General features: G+C 39.8%; 1 protein-coding gene across 6 annotated transcripts in view; it reads right to left on the reverse strand.

Moving 5' to 3' along the window:
* LOC113016662 (potassium voltage-gated channel subfamily H member 7-like) overlaps positions 1-16859 on the reverse strand; it is a 79796-nt gene extending 62937 nt beyond the window's left edge. For 4 of the 6 annotated variants that reach the window (XM_026159656.1, XM_026159654.1, XM_026159655.1 and 1 more), the window contains exons 1-2: positions 16182-16851; positions 15181-15411 (exon numbers count right to left, since the gene is read on the reverse strand). In XM_026159656.1, coding sequence (XP_026015441.1) covers positions 15181-15411; positions 16182-16257 — 307 coding nt within the window. In that variant the 5' untranslated portion in view covers positions 16258-16851. Of the gene's footprint in view, positions 1-15180; positions 15412-16181 lie in introns of all 6 variants that reach the window. The other 2 variants (XM_026159653.1, XM_026159657.1) reach the window with 2 other exon arrangements.
* Between the last annotated feature and the right edge of the window lie 389 nt (positions 16860-17248).

Here is a 17248-nt window from a genome sequence, read left to right on the forward strand (position 1 = left end):
ACAATCCTTTGTAAAAAAAAACTAAATTAGTTAGGTAATAGAAATTGCTGAATGTGACTGTGTACCTGACAGTTGCACAGCAGGAGGAGTTCCAGTTTCAGGATGCTGGAAATTTCATTCCATTTCCACTATCAATAATTAAAAGAATGCAGCTGAACGTACACTCATTCACAGTGGAAAGGTAACTAAAGTTCAACATAAGCATACATTTATCTCTGCAGTTTGATCAAGTTCTTCTTCTTGCTGTCTCTCTCATACACGGATACACACACACAGTTGCTTAACATCTGTTAACTGGTTATATCTGACTGTTATATGGGCATCTTGACAGCCCTCACTCGGAGAAATCTCTGCCAGCACCATTTAAGTGAAAATCATTTTAAATGGAAAACTCTACTTTTTGCCTTGGTTTGATAGACATGGTGTGTGTGTATGTGTGGGTGTATGCAGTTATGTTTGTATGTGAGCACAAATGAGTGATACTAATGTGAGCTGAGCCTCGAGCAGCTCTGGTGTTACACTACCTCAGGGGTTACAGTGACACTTCCCTCCTTGTTTCCACTCTCTATGTCTCTGTAAAACGCTCAACTGTGAGCTTTTTCAGTTCGCCACAACTAATTGTCATCAAATCAAGTTATCCAGGTCACTCTTTAACCGTCTCAGCAAGTTAGAATGTGTTGGAGTCGATCACTGTTGTAGCAGTAGTGTCTTTTATTCAGAAAGTGAGAAAAGCAACATGGGTGTAGGAATGACGGCGACCTGTGTAAACTGCAAAGAGCACAAATTCTCATTTACAGTAACAGACAAGCCACTCAATCTGATGACTCTACTCAAAAACAGAAGATGGGTGAAAAGATGCTGTGATTCCATTAAAGTATTAAAGCTAAATGATTATAAATGAGAAAGATTTAAAAAACAAGCCTATGCTTCTGGAAATGTAACCAGCGCTTCCCACCCCTCTCCCGTTTTCCTTTTTCCACTGAGAACATTTAGATGTACTCGGAACTGTATACGTGTATGTCTGCTATCTATTCCAGAATTGAATGTCATCAATGGCAGCACAGGGCCTGGTGGTTTGAGAAACTGTCTCGTAGCACAGAGGTCACTTGTCAAATCAAGAGAAGTGCCTCAGCATCTATATGAATAACAGGTACACAGTACATACGTACACATTATTTATAACTGCAGAAATATCCTCTGTTATTATTCATAGAAGAAAATTATTTCCATTTATCCCCTGCCAGTGGTAAGGCAATGACAGTCTTGGAACATAATTAAAATCGAATGTAATGGCATATCATAAATATATTCCTGGAAATTAGCGATGGAGTCATAACATCCCATAACATCTCCTCTTGAACAGACAGGAGATGTGGGTGTTAAACATTGTGATCACAATGACAGAGTACAGCCTTGTTAGCATGAGGCACAATGACTTTCAACAGGACCTGATAATGGTAGGAAGACAGTGACTAAAAGTAAAATTTGAATCAGAGGGTCAATGCATTCTGTCTCAGCATTTATATAAGAGACACTTCATAATGAGTTTAAATCACACAGTATAAAAGCCAAACTGCAGGCTGAAGCAGATAAACTTTATTCCAAATCTGAGTCATGATGCAGAACTGAATACAAGCAACTTAATTGCCTTTTGTGTGCCTGATTGTGGTGCAGATTCATTCAAGGTCTTATTTTATGAGCCCCTCCTCAAAATGTAAACCAGCAGTGTTTACCATGCATACATAACTATTAAAATATAGTGGTGCAAGGAGTCAGCTGACTCCTGCTTTGCCATTTTCAGTAAACAAGTTTGTCTTTCTGTTCCTCTTTTAGTGTCAGGGAAACAGAGTTACTAAACAGTAAACAACAAAAAATTAGGAGCTCAGTGCCAAAGTTACAGTAGGTAGTTTTTATGTCTTTACTTTATCTTTCCAAACTCAGTGCTACTGCACCATCTTGGACAGACAGATGGTTTTTGTAGCTGATGTGACAAGCGCTTCAGATGCTACCAAAAAAGGGACAACATCAAGCATGACAAAATTAAAGCATCCGCCTGTGCTGATATGTTTCTGTCACTGCTGATCAGAGATGGAGCTGAAAATTACCCACAACTGCAGAGTACTTCAGGGTTTATTACAAAAACTAGTTGCTGTATTTTAGCATATGTCGAATCTTTTATCTGATATTTCCTTGGTATTGTTTCTATCCTTGGATCGGGAAAACGTGGCTTACTGCTATTGACAGATTGACAGACTGATACTAAAATTCCATTATGATGTGTGAGGGTTTAAAAAAGGACCCAAATTCAGAATCCGGAGGACAAAGACAGGATGACAGCTAAATACAAAAGACACTTACAAAAGTAACTTAACTTCCACAGCATGTCTTTGTCCTCCCCTCACAAAAACTGGTCACGACAGATGGACGTCCCTCCCCCTGCCAGGTTCTGCTGGAGATTTCTTCCTGTTAAAAGGGAGTTTTTCCTTCCCATTGTCGCCAAAGCACTTCATCAAACGGGTTTTTCACTGTTTTCTTTGTATTATTGTAGGGCCTTTACTTTACAACATACAGCATCTTGAGGCAACTGCTACTGTGATTTGGCACTATATATAAAAAAAATTACTGAATACACGAACAACTGATTAGTGACTTTTAAATTTGTGGATATCCTGTGTTCATGTGGTGTATGGGTTACTGTTTACAGTATTATTACAGCACGAGAGCTTGACTGAATGTGTACTGTGTACGTGAACCTTTGAAGAATACCTTGAAGAGCCAGTTAATGATTGTACAGTTAGGGCTGGGCAATATGGCCTAAAATTCATATCGCGATATAATTTCAAGCATGTGCGGTAACGATATATATCGCGATATATTCTTTTCTTCTGTATAAGGTATTTTCAACACTACAAGGCACACTTAAAATTCTTTAATTTTCTCAAAAATAGAGAGTGTGCCTTATGTATGAATTCTGGTTGTGCTTACTGACCTCGAACCCGATTTGGGCGTGCAGAAATCTGTTAAAAAATGTTTTAGTACAACTTTGGTAAGCCGCACTGCTTGATGGATTGTCAGAGCATTACGGCTGCCATGGTGAGGAGCTTCGCGGAGTAATCTGGGTCCAAAATTCCGTCCCTTCAGGTCCCAAAGTCAAACTCTTTTACTGAGAGTAAAAAACGGTCTAAATTCTTTAATCTTTAATAAAATCATCAGCGTTGCTGCTTTACCAGGTGTAACAATTAAGTTTAACATCCAGGCATCCATGAAAACAGAATTTATTAAATTTAACGGAGTTAGAAGTTAGCAGGAAGTTAGCTCGCTAGTTTCCACCTAAACATGACATACTATGTTCTGACTGAGAGATTTTTGAAACTAATTAAAACGTACAGCTCTGCTACCACTTCCAACATAAATGAAGAGAGAAAACTAAACAGCAGTGGCATTTGCAGGGTTACTGAAGTTGGACTACCTAATGTTGTGCTACATGATTGCTAGCGAAACAGCTATGTTAGCATAACATTGGCACAGTGAAGCTGGAGGATGAATGCCAACTTTTTTTCCACTCGAAAAAAGTCATTAATGAATCAATGTTATGGAAGTGGAGGAAGCGCAGTTTTTGGCTTTCCCCACATTTCAAAAGTGCTTCATCTCTTTGCTATGACTGTCGGCATATTTTGCAGATGCTGCCGGTGGCACGGTGGTTAGCACTGTTGCCGCACAGCAAGAAGGTCCTGAGTTCAATTCCAACATCAGGCCGGGGTCTTTCTGTGTGGAGTTTGCATGTTCTCCCTGTGTTTGTGTGGGTTCCCTCCGGGTACTCCGGCTTCCTCCCACCGTCCAAAGACATGCAGCTTGTGGGGATAGGGTAATTGCATAATCCAAATTGTCACAATGTGCGAATGAATGTGAGTGCGAATGGTTGTCTGTCCCTGTATGTTGGCCCTGCGACAGACTGGCGACCTGTCCAGGGTGTACCCCGCCTCTCACCCTATGACAGCTGGGATAGGCTCCAGCGCCCCCCGCAACCCTGAAAAGGACAAGCGGAAGCGAATGGATGGATGGATGGATGGATAATGGCTGTAAGCCGCTGCGATGCTTTCGACCAAAACAGGCACATCATCAACATGCGCTATCACGATAGAGCGGTATAGTCAAAATCTCTATCGTTGGCCAAATTTATATCGTTTCTATCGTATATCGTTTCTATCGCCCACCCTTATGTTCAGTCACTTTTTTCTTTTAGCCAGTTCATAACCAAATACTGGTTCGACTTTGTCAGACAACTAAAAATAGCGTTCACACAATATAGTAATGCAACATTTGCTAGAAAACATACAACAATATCTTATGAGGACTTCTAAGACTAAAATTTAAAAAAAGAACCCATAATTTCTTTTTTAGCGTCATTTAGCATTGCAACAATCTGAACAGCATTGGTCATGCTTAACTGTCTAGCAAGAGCCAAAAAAATAAGAAACAACGAAGACAAAATACACAGTACCAACCTGGATGTAAATAAGAAAGACATGCATGATGAAGAGACCTCAAACAGACGAAGTTTGGGAAATGTCAGACTTGAACTACTGCGGTCTAACACCTTGATAATGTCAGATGTCAGGTTTTGTTGACATTTGTACAGTTGTGATGATATATGCCACTAGCTTTAGGCTGTCCCCCTGCCTCTAAGGGTTTGTTGATTGAATCCCCATCAAAGTGGTCCTCCAAGGGTAGCAGAATACAGATCCATGGCATTTAGTGATAGGGTGCAAAAATGCGTCAATTCATGGAAGCAAGTGATTGTTGTGGGGCTGGGATTGTGTCTTGGGGTCTTTGTTGTGTTTTTCAAGTTGTTCCTCCTTTCTGTTATGTGGGAGATGCAGTTGAATTTCAATGTCCAGGTGTGAGGGAACATAAGATCCAAATTAAGGCCAGGACATGAGGTTTTTCAGAACATTTCATTGTTTCCCTTCCCTGATTGTTGCAACAATCCAAACAGCACAAAATCCAGTGAATGAAAAACTATATAACAGTGACAAAAAATGAATGGCTGCTCATTCACAGATTTGCTCTTTGTATATTCGTCTCTGAATGAGAGAAAATCTGGGATCAGGTCTGAAATATCGTTCATGAGAAATATGAACAACTGAGTGGAGGGGGCAGGGTTAAATTGGCAGACCCACACTGTGTGATTCTTCCATGCAGTCAGCATTCGTAGAGTCAACCTGTTATCTCCTGGACATCAGATGAATGAACAGCATCTCTGCACATGGAGCTGCTGGACAGGAGATGTGAGCCCCTTAATAAAACAAGAATGAGCAGAGACTTGTGGGGAGGGGGAGGAAAGCCAAGTGTTTGAGCCTGAATGGGTTGGGGGAGGGGCCGTCAGACTGTTTACTGTCTGTTTGCGGTAATACTATCACATAAATGCAGTGAGTGTGGGCTTAATTCAAAGATACAACACCAGACTGACCTACATTTATTCACTGGCGCTGTAAAGCCCTGGCTTTGTAATAGATTTCATTCATACCAGTTAATTAACTAGTATGTGTGACTGATATCATAAAATTCTATATGTGGGAAAATGACAAAGCTGTTGACATGTCCAGAGCAGCGTGTATAGCTTTCTGCTAAAAGTTTGATTTATGAAAGTAATTCTTCTCTTTGAAAGAATCCAAAAATGTCAATACCTTAATGGATATCAATGAAATAAAACAGTGAAACAAAATAGAAACAATGGAAGGATATTAACTCCTTTGCAACCTCCTAACAACTAAAGAAAAAAGATCAGATTTCTTTTTTTTTTTTTTAAATATTGTGTTGATTTTATTCTGTAGATATTAATGTCTACAACTATATGTATAGCATTGTACTTCATCTGACATGTCAGTGAGAAGAAAAAAAATGGTGTCTGCTGCTGCAGTGAAGAATGATCTAACAGGAGCACAATGGAGGGGAGGGATGGTGAAGGAATACGTTATTGATCCGAATGATCTTGTTACACACTAAGTGAAAGGTTTCATGAATTTTAATACAAATAAGAAGACAGAAAGGCAGCAAATCATTTATCTGTCTGAGGCCATGCTATTTTCTGCAAAAGATGACTGAAAGAGGAGCAGATCTTTTCATCTTTGTTGACAAAGGCTGCATTTTGGACCTTTATCTTAGCAAAGTGCTGGTGCTCAGTAGTGCCTTACAGAGCTACTAGTGTGACATTGGGCAAGTGATACTCAGCTTACGGGCCTATCAACCTAGTCAGGTCTGTCACGGGGGACAACTGTCCAGCTATTCATTGAAATATGGTTTGAAGATGTTACACCTATATGTACCATCATATAAATGCTTTCCAGGGCAACAAAGTTAGCATTTTGCAAGTTAAATTTTTGCAGTTTTTATCATGTGGGCTTGGTGTCAGTCTTTGTAAATGAATTTAGTTAGTTATTAAGTTATGACTCTTACTCTTTTCATTATGGGGGAAAAGCTGAGTATTCCTGCTGAGTAGATTTGAGTCAGATTTACAATTTCTGTCAATTTGTAACTGAAATACACATTAATTTAAACAGATATTCTAACATTAGACGTTATTCCTATATTACTACCAGTCTGCTTTCACAATTCTAGTGTCTTTATATTCAGTCTGTCAATGAAGCCAGATCTTTATTACCAGGTCAAATGTTCCTTTGCAATAGTTATAATAAACCGTCAGCTAAAAAAATAACTGTAACTGCTCTCATAACATGAAATATGAAGCTAAGTAGAAACTGCCTGCTTTTCTTGAGAACCACATCTGCATTTGGGGAGCCTCTTTCTTTTGCTAACAGCCCAGAAAAGCTGTTGAGGAGACTCGTTATAAATGGGATCCACTGTGAGGCATGAATATAGAGGAAATCAAAGCTTCTGCTACAACACAAATCTATCTATGTCACTTTAGACTGAGAGTGGTAGCTTTGCTCATTACACTGCTCCCTAGCTGGGCCCTGTAAAGTGATAAGAGTGAGCTGGACAGCTTTATTCAGTCGCACAAAATCAGTTTTCTAAGCAAATCCTTTGTTTTATTTTATATGGGTTTATTCAATGTTGAACACGAGAACAGCTCACTCTGTTTTTAGCGCAGTCAAGTGAAAATAATGTTCTGTATCTGCATAAAGAGGTAACACTTTGCTTCCAGTGAGACAGACAAAGGGTGTTGGATATAGAACTAGGGCCATCAATTATTTAAGCAGCTCTCAAGCAACTGGACTGAATTCAAGGGGGCGTTCCCACAATGGAAGAAGCCATCTGATATTCAGCTGCACTTGATTTCTTTCCATCTCTGACACCTCCATTTACTCTCTCTGCCAGCCGCCCCAACCACACACACATTTAGATAAGGATGAATGCTCCTTTCTTCATCCCAGCTCTCCGTCTTTCAGTTATGCGCCTTATTTTGTCTTTTGTTCTCCCTTTTTTGTCCCCTGCATCTTCTTTTATTCTCTCTGCATTTCCTTCTTTTTAGCTCGCACTGTTTCCCTTCATACACATGTCTTTCACAGAGACAGGCTGCCCACTGTATGCGCTCAAACACAGCTAAACCCGAGAACATGACGGAGAATGCAGGTGAAACAGAATAAGAGCTTATCTTGTTTGCACAGCAATGGATCTGCAAGAATTGGTTTTATGGAGTGTGGTTTCCATTCAAGACTCACACCATTGAATAACCTGACTCATCTCATCATCAGTCATCCTGTCCAGTTTCCATAGCCTCATTGGCTATTTGCACATTGTGAGTTATTCATACAAAATTCCCACAATGTGGTGCACTTATGTCAGCAGCACCTTCAAAAAAACACCTTCAAGTCATCTCATTCTTGTACAAATTAGTTAGCCCCAAGCCCCTGCAATACCATGTTTGTATATCCATGGCAATCTGGTTTAGATACTAACCTAAGTGATTCAGGCGCTAACTGGGCAGATGTGTGGATGAAAACTTGTTTGGTTTACATATGGTGTTAAACTGTATTCTGTAACCTGTAACATTAAGTGTTTTGTGCATGCCCAAATATTAGCCCTTTATGTAGGTGATGTTTGCTGAAAGATAAAGAAGAATAAATATTATTTCCACTGTGTTGTTTTGCTCCTGATGGATCGTTGCCCTACATTCTCTTAATTTTCTCTTAGAAGCACGTTTAACAAAATATTACCAACACTAAGGTTTTATAGGATAGTACACCTGATGTTGTTGGATTTCAACTCTTGGACAAAACATGTCATTTTACTGTGTCAACTTGGGTCTAGAAATTGTAATTGTAATTTTTTTAATCATTAGGAAACATGAACATGATGCTGCAATACAAAAAATGGACTGATAGGAGAGGCAGGCTAATTTTCTAATTTATAAACAAACATCAGTTAGTTGAGTAGTAATAACCAGACAACCGTGATAACAGGTCCCAGCAGACTCACTATGAGAGCAAGCATCTAGTAACCAAAAGAATGCAGTGTAAGCACAGGTTTCATTCAATTCAAAAGTAGCATGGTAACTTGAATCAACAAGAGGCAGCTGCACATGAAACTGAGACACAAACGCACACAGCACCAGCTGTTGTAACCACTTCTGGACACCATGATTTGCAAAGGCAACAACCGTCTAATCCAGATGGGCTCTTGTACCAAAATTTGGCACCAATCGATTTAGTGTGAATCTGTCCTCTGTACTAATTCAGTTAATTCCCTAAAAAGTACTAGATTCTGTCCCAAGCCCTAGCAGTATGACCTGAAGTATGTACAGAAGCAGACAGAACAATATATATCTGCCTGCATGTTAATGACGTTAATGTTACTGTGCTTTGTTCATAAAACTTGCAGAACAACTTTTTCCCCTTTTACATGCCTTGCCATAGTATATGTATTGTATATGTATTACTGCTGAGAAAAGATATACAACTGATCTTGCACTCACAGCTATGTTCACACAATCACTTACACACAATAATATATATTCACTCACATGCACCAAGCCAGAATGCAATCAACCAATCAGGAAATACTAACTATTAGGCACATCTCAGATGTGTACTATTGATCAGATAAGGACTCAGAAACAACATTAGTTTTGTAACTGAGCCTTTAAAAGCCAAAAGGAAAGAAAAGAAAAGACCCACTTATAACACTCCATTTATGAATAACATTCAGATCCACGATAGCACTAAAAATATCCATTAAACATTCTAAAAGCATAATTTAAAATGTAGTTTCTACCAATGCTAAATACTAAAAGTTTTAGCAGGTCCTAAAATAATTCTGTTTGCAAAGTTTGGACAGATCGTTAGCAAATCTGACCCAACATGAATAACAGACTGAAAATAACTATGACTTGAACTTTATAACGTCACCTATTTTGTTCAGATTATGGCTTTTTAAGCAACGACAACAAATGTTCATCACAATCTAAAGTTCCCACATTTATCCATGGCATTTGAAGGTTGGAAAAGCTCTAATCTCAGCGAGCATCACTGAAGCACAACCAGCTTTAATCTATTTAGAGTGTGACATTTTCACTCTCATTTGCTATTTACAAATGAGAGCTGTTAGCATGTGCTGAGCTTATGGATTTCTAGATACACAATGGACCCCGAGAGTCGGCATTTTTAGCATGGGAAGCAAGGCGCTGCAAATGCTTGGAACAGAGACGCAAATAGAGCGAGTGTTGCTGAGTAAATATGTGCTGCTGAGATTAGAACTGTTTATATTTACTCTGACTTTTTTTTGAAACTGTCATTAAGACACTAACATTTAAATACTTAATCTTTAACTCTGGTAGTTTATTTATACACTGGATACATTCATTAGCAAATATCAGCCTGCAGAGTAATAATGAGTGCTGACAGGAACATCAGCTGTAGCTACCTCCTGTGGTGCATTGTTCAATGCCAGAGCTGAAACAGGTAGTCTTTTAAAACAGGAACTGTTTTACTATATGCTTGTGTTTCAGGTGGCAACAGATGTTCCAAAGACAATTTTGTAGCATTACCATTTAAATGGGCCATGCAACTATATTTAACAAAATCCTGCCAGAGAAGAATGAGCCCTGCATCTGTATTCCTTAAAAGATTAAAGTGCAAGACTCTTTGTACCATTGTCAAAATAATTGTCAGAACAATTATTGGCTAATTTCTTTCAATCTTTTAACTATTTTGCGTGAATTGTCTGTATTTAACACACTTTACATATTAAACTCATGAAATACATTACCGAATGCATATTTTGTATTACTACTGCGTATCTTCAGCACACTATTTACAATTACTTTCCCCAGAAGTTGGAAACAATTTCCACTTTAATGACAGAAGTCAGATACACTGAAAGGAAAAAGGACCAGTGGTCCAGTGAACGCAAAAATCATAAAGCATTAACAATGTGCCAGAGATTGTGCTGATGAGCAGAATCTCCTTCATGGACTGTAAAGGGCATTGGGCAATGTGCTTATATCGACCTAGGATCCTGGGATTAAAAAGAAGATTGGCTTGAGGAAACTCCTACAGAGCACCACAATGAGATCTGCTGCAATGACATTTCTCCTAAAATCCTAATACAGAAGACAATAGAGACAGAGGCTGAAGGCTCTCTGATTGCTGGCTGTTACATCTAAATCTATTCTCATAAATTTATAAATCTGGGAGTTGCTAAACCTGATTTTTCTGGATTTTTTTCACTGCAGCACCACTCAAGACAGCTGGTGCATTTTTTAAAAGAAATTCTAATTGTTGTCCATCACTGACAAACAACCGTGCTTCAGTTACATGACTTTATCCATTGCTAGACTGTATCAAAGACATATTATTGTGTAAAGACACAATAATATGTGTATTTTTTACAAATGGAGCTGCCTGCTTCAGCACATTTGTATTAACAGTGTGATCACAAGAATGTTTTGCAGTCAAAGATTATAAATGGTTAAACATATCTGCAAACATACCAGATTACATAAAAAGCTAAAAATATATTTATATAAATTCAAAAGAAAAGATGATTTACATGTATGAATACATGTACCCATACTTGCTTATCCTAATACAAGCAGGATGTTTAACAGCAGTCTGCCAAGTTGAAACAGGTGTATGACCTTCCCTGGAGAAACTCTGACTCAGGTAAGAGGAAAACACTGTGGTAATTAGGAACCAGGATACAGAATAGTAATAAGGCATTTCCCTTGCTGTAGGGCCCAACAGTCTAAATCCAATGAACATTGTTATTATTAACAAACTGTCCAATTTCACTTTAGATCTCCTGTGGATGGGCCAACAGAGGGCGGATGTTTGGCCACGACTGATTTGCACTCTCCAATACACTGTTTTCAGAGATCAATGCAACATGCAGGTATTTGTGTAATCGTTAATACTGTTTGCCCAGCAGATCAATGGACGCTGAACGTCCAGCTTGTCTTAGCTGACAAACTGGCCTAGAGGAGCATTAGACTCCTAATGGTCAGTTACTTTAATCCTTTAAGTATTAAAAGAAAATTCCATTATGAAAGAATGTTACCAATTTAAAATGTGCCACAATGGACATGCAAAGAAGAGTAGAATAGTGAATAGTGTGGCTGTCTCATAAAATCTTTCCAACTGGTAAACGTCTGGACGGACAGACAACTCAAAATATTGGCAGTTTGTTAATCACACCCCAGCTAATTTTGGTGACAGTGGCAACAATAATGTAAGTCATATTGCTGATGCCAGGGAAGCTCGTTCTGGCCAGCGCACTAGCTGAACTCGTGTTCAGCTAGTGTTACGCATACACTAAGCACAGGAGGACCGACTCTGATCCACTGTAGTGAAAATATAGGCTAAAAAATATACACTTAAATCAGCTTCACGCAAACTTGTGAAATGCAGACCAGTATCAAAGTATATTGTAAGGCAGACCTTACAATTATATATAGAGAGAAAAACCCATAAATTATATGACCCTCTATGAGCAAGCACTTTGGTGACGGTGGGAAGGAAAAACTCCCTTTTAACAGGAAGAAATCTCCAGCAGAACCAGGCTCAGGGAAGGGCAGCCATCTGCCGCGACCGTTAGGGATGAGAGAAGGAAGACAGGACTTTTAACTATGAATCCTCTATGTCACAGGTGTCGAACTCCAGGCCTCAGGCCCGGTGTCCTGCAGGTTTTAGATGTGTCCTTGATCCAACACAGCTGATTTAAATGGCTTAATGACCTCCTCAGCATGTCTTGAAGTTCTCCAGAAGCCTGGTAATGAACTAATCATGTGATTCAGGTGTGTTGACCCTGGGTGTTATCTAAAACCTGCAGGACACTGCCCCTCGAGGCCTGGAGTTCATGCTAGGTGTTCAATAACTCACATTTATTACACAAAAAGGGTGCAGAAATTCTCTGACACAAAAATAAAGTTCTCATGCAATCAATAAAAAATCTGAAATGGACTTTATGGTTTCAGAATGTAAAATATAATTATAAATATAATATAGAACAAAACCATTTAGATAAGCAAAGGGAAAATGTAGCATTACTGATGCAACATTTACAAAAAGCTCAGCAAGGCCAATATAACACAAAGCTAGATTTTATATTGAAAGGTGTTACAGGTTCAGGCTGTAGCACAACACTTTTCTTAAAAACATGGGCTGACATCTCCTCTCTGCCTATTCCCTCAAGAATTTTTCTCTATCTTTATCACTTTCTTTTAACCTCTGACCACAAACATCTATGTCTTTGTGACTGCTCCATAAGCTGCTTTTGACCTAATCTACATCACCTTCTTTTGGTCTGGATTTTCTTATACATTACATACACAATCATACTCACACTAACAAACAAAAAAAAGCTCAGTCTTTGAAGCATGCGTCATCCTGATTGAACCACAGCGCCGATTACACATCAAGCGTCAAAACAAATCCTCCTGACAGGATGTTGTTTCACTGTCCCTGAAAAAAATGTCATTTCAAAAGCAGAGATATAACACCATTTTGTAAAAGCTGCATTTATTTCAAAATAAAGCGCCCCCCCCCCCCCCCCCCCCCCATTTTGAATTTGAATACATGGGAACAAATGACTGAAAACTGCAAAAGTACAATCAATTTGAGGATTTCAACTACAGCGCCTGAAGTCCAAAGCTTTTCACAGAAACGCACGATCAACTTAAATGTGTAAACAAACTCGAGAAGTGCAGGCATGTTAATTGGAAACTGCCTCATTGAAGATGACCTGAGGCAAAGTTAAAAACTGCCCTATGGTCTCGCCAGTCCACCTTTAAAAAGTATTTTTGAAACTTAAACATCTGCAAAGACTCCTTTGGATGTTAAAGTATGGTCCCATTCAAAGTATAATGTAATTGAAGACAGTCTTTTTAGCTTTTGTTTTTCCAGACAAAAGCCAAAAAGTGTTGTTTAATAAACAATAGATTTTGTCCATTTTAAATAGATTTTGTTGAAGCAAGTCAAAATAGTACTCTTGTATGGCCCCCACATCCTTGTATGCATGCCTGACAATGTTAGGGCATGCTTCCAGTGAGACGATAGATTGTGTTCTGGGGGATCCAGATACGGACTAGGGCATTCCTGAGCCCCTGGACAATCTGAGGTGCAACCTGGCGATGTTGGATGAACCCAAACATAATGTCCCAGAGGGGTTGTATTGGCATTAGGTCAGGTAAGTGTGGAGGTCAGTCAGTGGTATCAGTTCCTTCATCCTCCAAGAACTGCCTGCATACTCTCATCATATGAAGCCAGATATTCTTGTTCACCAGGAAGAACCCAGAACCAGCATAGGGTTTGACAATGGGTCCAAGGCCTTCATCCTGATACCTAATGGCAGTTTGGGTGCTGTTGCTGAACCTGTAGAGGTCTGTGTGTCTCTCCGTGTATATGCCTCCTTAAACCATCACTGACCCACCACCCAACCGGTCATGCTGAACAATGTTACTAGAGGATGTTGGGCCCTCAGGCCACCTTCGTGAACTCTGTTTCTGATTGTTTGGTCAGAGACATTCATGCTAGGGGCCTGCTGGAGGTCATTTTGTAGGGCTCTGGCAGTGCTCATCCTGTTCCGAAGCAGATACTGGCCCTATAGGTCGTTGGTCATTACATATTGATACAAGTATTATTACTTGATGTTGTAGCCAACTCTTAAAAGTCATAAGAAATGCTGTAGAATGATCCCTGAGCTCAAGACAAAAAAATAAACAATTCCTAAAACACACAACCACATGGGGATCCTCCCTACAAAGTTCTTACAAAACTATTAATCCTTGTTTGAATCACAGTGCAACTTTACTGGTCCTTAAGTGTTACGCAAGGAGACTTAATCATCTGAATACATATGCCACGATTAGAGGACAGCACACGAACTCTCCCTGAACCAACACAGTTGATGTGAATCAAACAGTTAAACTTTCACTTTGGAGCTAACTTTGTATTTCATCAAAACTATCCCAGCTGTCAAGTCATGAATTAGCATATGCATGCTACATCATCTTAATCATAGATGAGTGATACAGATCCCATCATTTACAGACAACTGCCACACCTATGGAGGCTTACACTGGAAAATGTAAAGTAGCAGAATGAAGAGTGACATATGTGTTCAGTAAACTGAGGAGAAACCGAGAGATGGCAAGAACAGAAAGAGAGAAACCGCACGCTTGACTATCTTCACATTGGTCTTAAGGGAGCTGAGCTACATCCTTCCCGGAGTGTCCTATCCGGCGAAGGCTAATGAACACCTTTTCCCAGTCATTCAGTGCATACATCATTTCAAAACTGGACATCATGGGAGACAAAACTTTAACAGTTGCTCTTTTCCCCCCTCAGGGTTCTAAATGGGTGCACTTAGTGATTTGCTGCTGCAAAATGCTCCAGCTAGAACTGATTCAGAACTAAAAATTACACACTAAATGTACCTACACTGGCAGATGTTGTACAAGTCACCCTTCACATATTTTTTCTTCATCTACAGGCTTTCCTTGCAGATAGCAGCACAAAATCTATTCAAATTCAAACACTGTAACACTAGATTTAAAAACTGTATTATTTTAAGCAATTTCTTTACATCGAAAGGTATAACAGGGATCACAACATAAAGTCAAAACATAAGCAGCTTTCCAGCCAGTGTGGATTTCAATGTCAGACTATTGCAGCAGCCTTATGTCAAGTTCTGCATGTGTCACCTGAACCTTGCAACACTCACCATCCTTGCGGTGGTAGGTGATCTCCACTTTGCGCTCCTCGGACCCCAGCAGTGCCTGGGCCACCTGGGCCACAGCGTGCCGACTGGTGAACTGGCCATGCAAGAAGTCACAAGTGCATGGCTTCTGCATTACATCTGGCCTGGAAAAGCCCGTCATCTCGCAGAAACCATCATTACAGTAGATAATAGCGCAGTTCTGCACCCGGGCATTGGCTATGATGAATTTCTTATCTGTGACGAGGCAGAGAAGAAATTGGGGGAGAAAGAGTGTTACCGTGTTTATAGATGTAATTTTAAACTATTTGCACATAAATAAGAATATGAAAAAGTATAACAAATGTTTTATTTAACTAATACAAGTAGGTGTATTGGTTTGTATGGGATTATCCAGAATTACAGTCCTGAATGCTACTCAGCTGACTGAATAAAATTATGAAACTTCACATGTAGGTGGGATTGCTCTAGACAATAAGCATGTTCAGTAAATCCTTAGTAGGCTTAAATACTCCACTTTCTATTAACGAGGTGGCGTTAAATTTGACATTTTTTTAAAACAACAATGTGGAGACAACTGATGCACATTTTTGAGTTGTAAAAACCAGATTTGAGGCATAACTGAAACCCATTTTTAAAAGCGTAATTAGCTAAATTCATATATGGGGGATATAATCTGTAATTAATTACGTTAATCCTTTAATCCGTGTATATCACATGCAGCATTTTAAACTACATTTCCCACCGGAGCAGGAGAAAATGAGAAGGACACCAGAACTAAACAAACCTGGTGCGCGATAACACAGTATGGTAATTGACTCATAATGACTTTCATGGATTTCTGGCATTAACATCACAGGGTTAGCCATCCAAAGCCTTGCTGGTGTATAAAAGAAGGCCTATTCCTAACAATAACTGATCTCGAGGAGCAGCGGGACAGACACAAAAGACAAGCAGCACAGCACAGTGCACCCACACAGTACCTGACACCCAGGAAATCTACTTACTTTGTCCTTCGAATTTCCGAATAATTACTCCCAAAAATGTGTTTTGTGGCGCAACATGACCCCTCCGGACAGGCATGGTTCCCCTTCCAAAAATAATAATAATAATGATGGAAGAAAAAAAAATCTTTGTCTGTCCAAGTAAGAGCACACCGGTCCCCACAAAAATGTCTTCCGTAAAGTTATATAGCGGATGTCAACCGAAGCCAGAGGGGCTCCCCGTATTCTTTGTCACCAGTCAGTCATCCTCGTAAAAAAAAAAAAAAAGCCCCAACAAACCGCTTTCCGGTTTTCTTACCCAAGCCCCAATGTTTCCCTTATTTCAACTCCGACGTGTCCCCCGTTGAGCGCATCGCAGAGGCTTCTCTGCGCTCCTCGCCGACGTGAAGCTAGAAAGAAAGAAAGAATCGGCAAACCGCAGTTTAAACATTTCACCGTCACTCCTCGAAAGCACTGCGCGCTTTTTGTGTCTGCGCGTGAGCAGAAGGCGCGCGTGCGTGCGTGCGAGCGAGCGAGCAGGGGTCTATTGTTGTGAAGGGAAGACGGATGGTCTCTGAGGCCAATGGCTGAGAGGCGTAGCACCGACACTGCGAAGGGAGAACCCACAAGGATGCGCAGACAAAGCAGCAAACGTAGAGATGTTAGAGGCGAGGCGGAGAAGTAACGGATTACTGTAACACCTTCCAGTGTGGTTAGACGCATCATTTCACGAGTAGGCTTTAGTTAAGTTAGCACAGAGTAAACACAGCTCCTACTTTTAGCTGATACACGCCTAAAGGCGAATTATTATCGACATTTTCAATATTCAGTTTTCCTTTTTATGTCTTATCACAGCTGCTACATTTATTGTAGACTTTATGAGCGCAAGCTAGCTTAACTTTGTCTGCTTGAATAAAAAAACAAACCAACGGAATTTTACTGAAAGGACTTATCTTATTTTGGTTTGCAACATGACATCGAGTGAGGAAATACGTTTTGACATAGAATCATTATTTATCTTTGTTACTTTTTCTGAGTCGCAAGCCCGACAGCGGCAGTGGGAGGCTGAGACCAGGGCAGGCGTATTTTAT

Source organism: Astatotilapia calliptera, chromosome 23 (assembly GCF_900246225.1).
Source record: "Astatotilapia calliptera chromosome 23, fAstCal1.2, whole genome shotgun sequence".
Taxonomy (NCBI): domain Eukaryota; kingdom Metazoa; phylum Chordata; class Actinopteri; order Cichliformes; family Cichlidae; genus Astatotilapia; species Astatotilapia calliptera.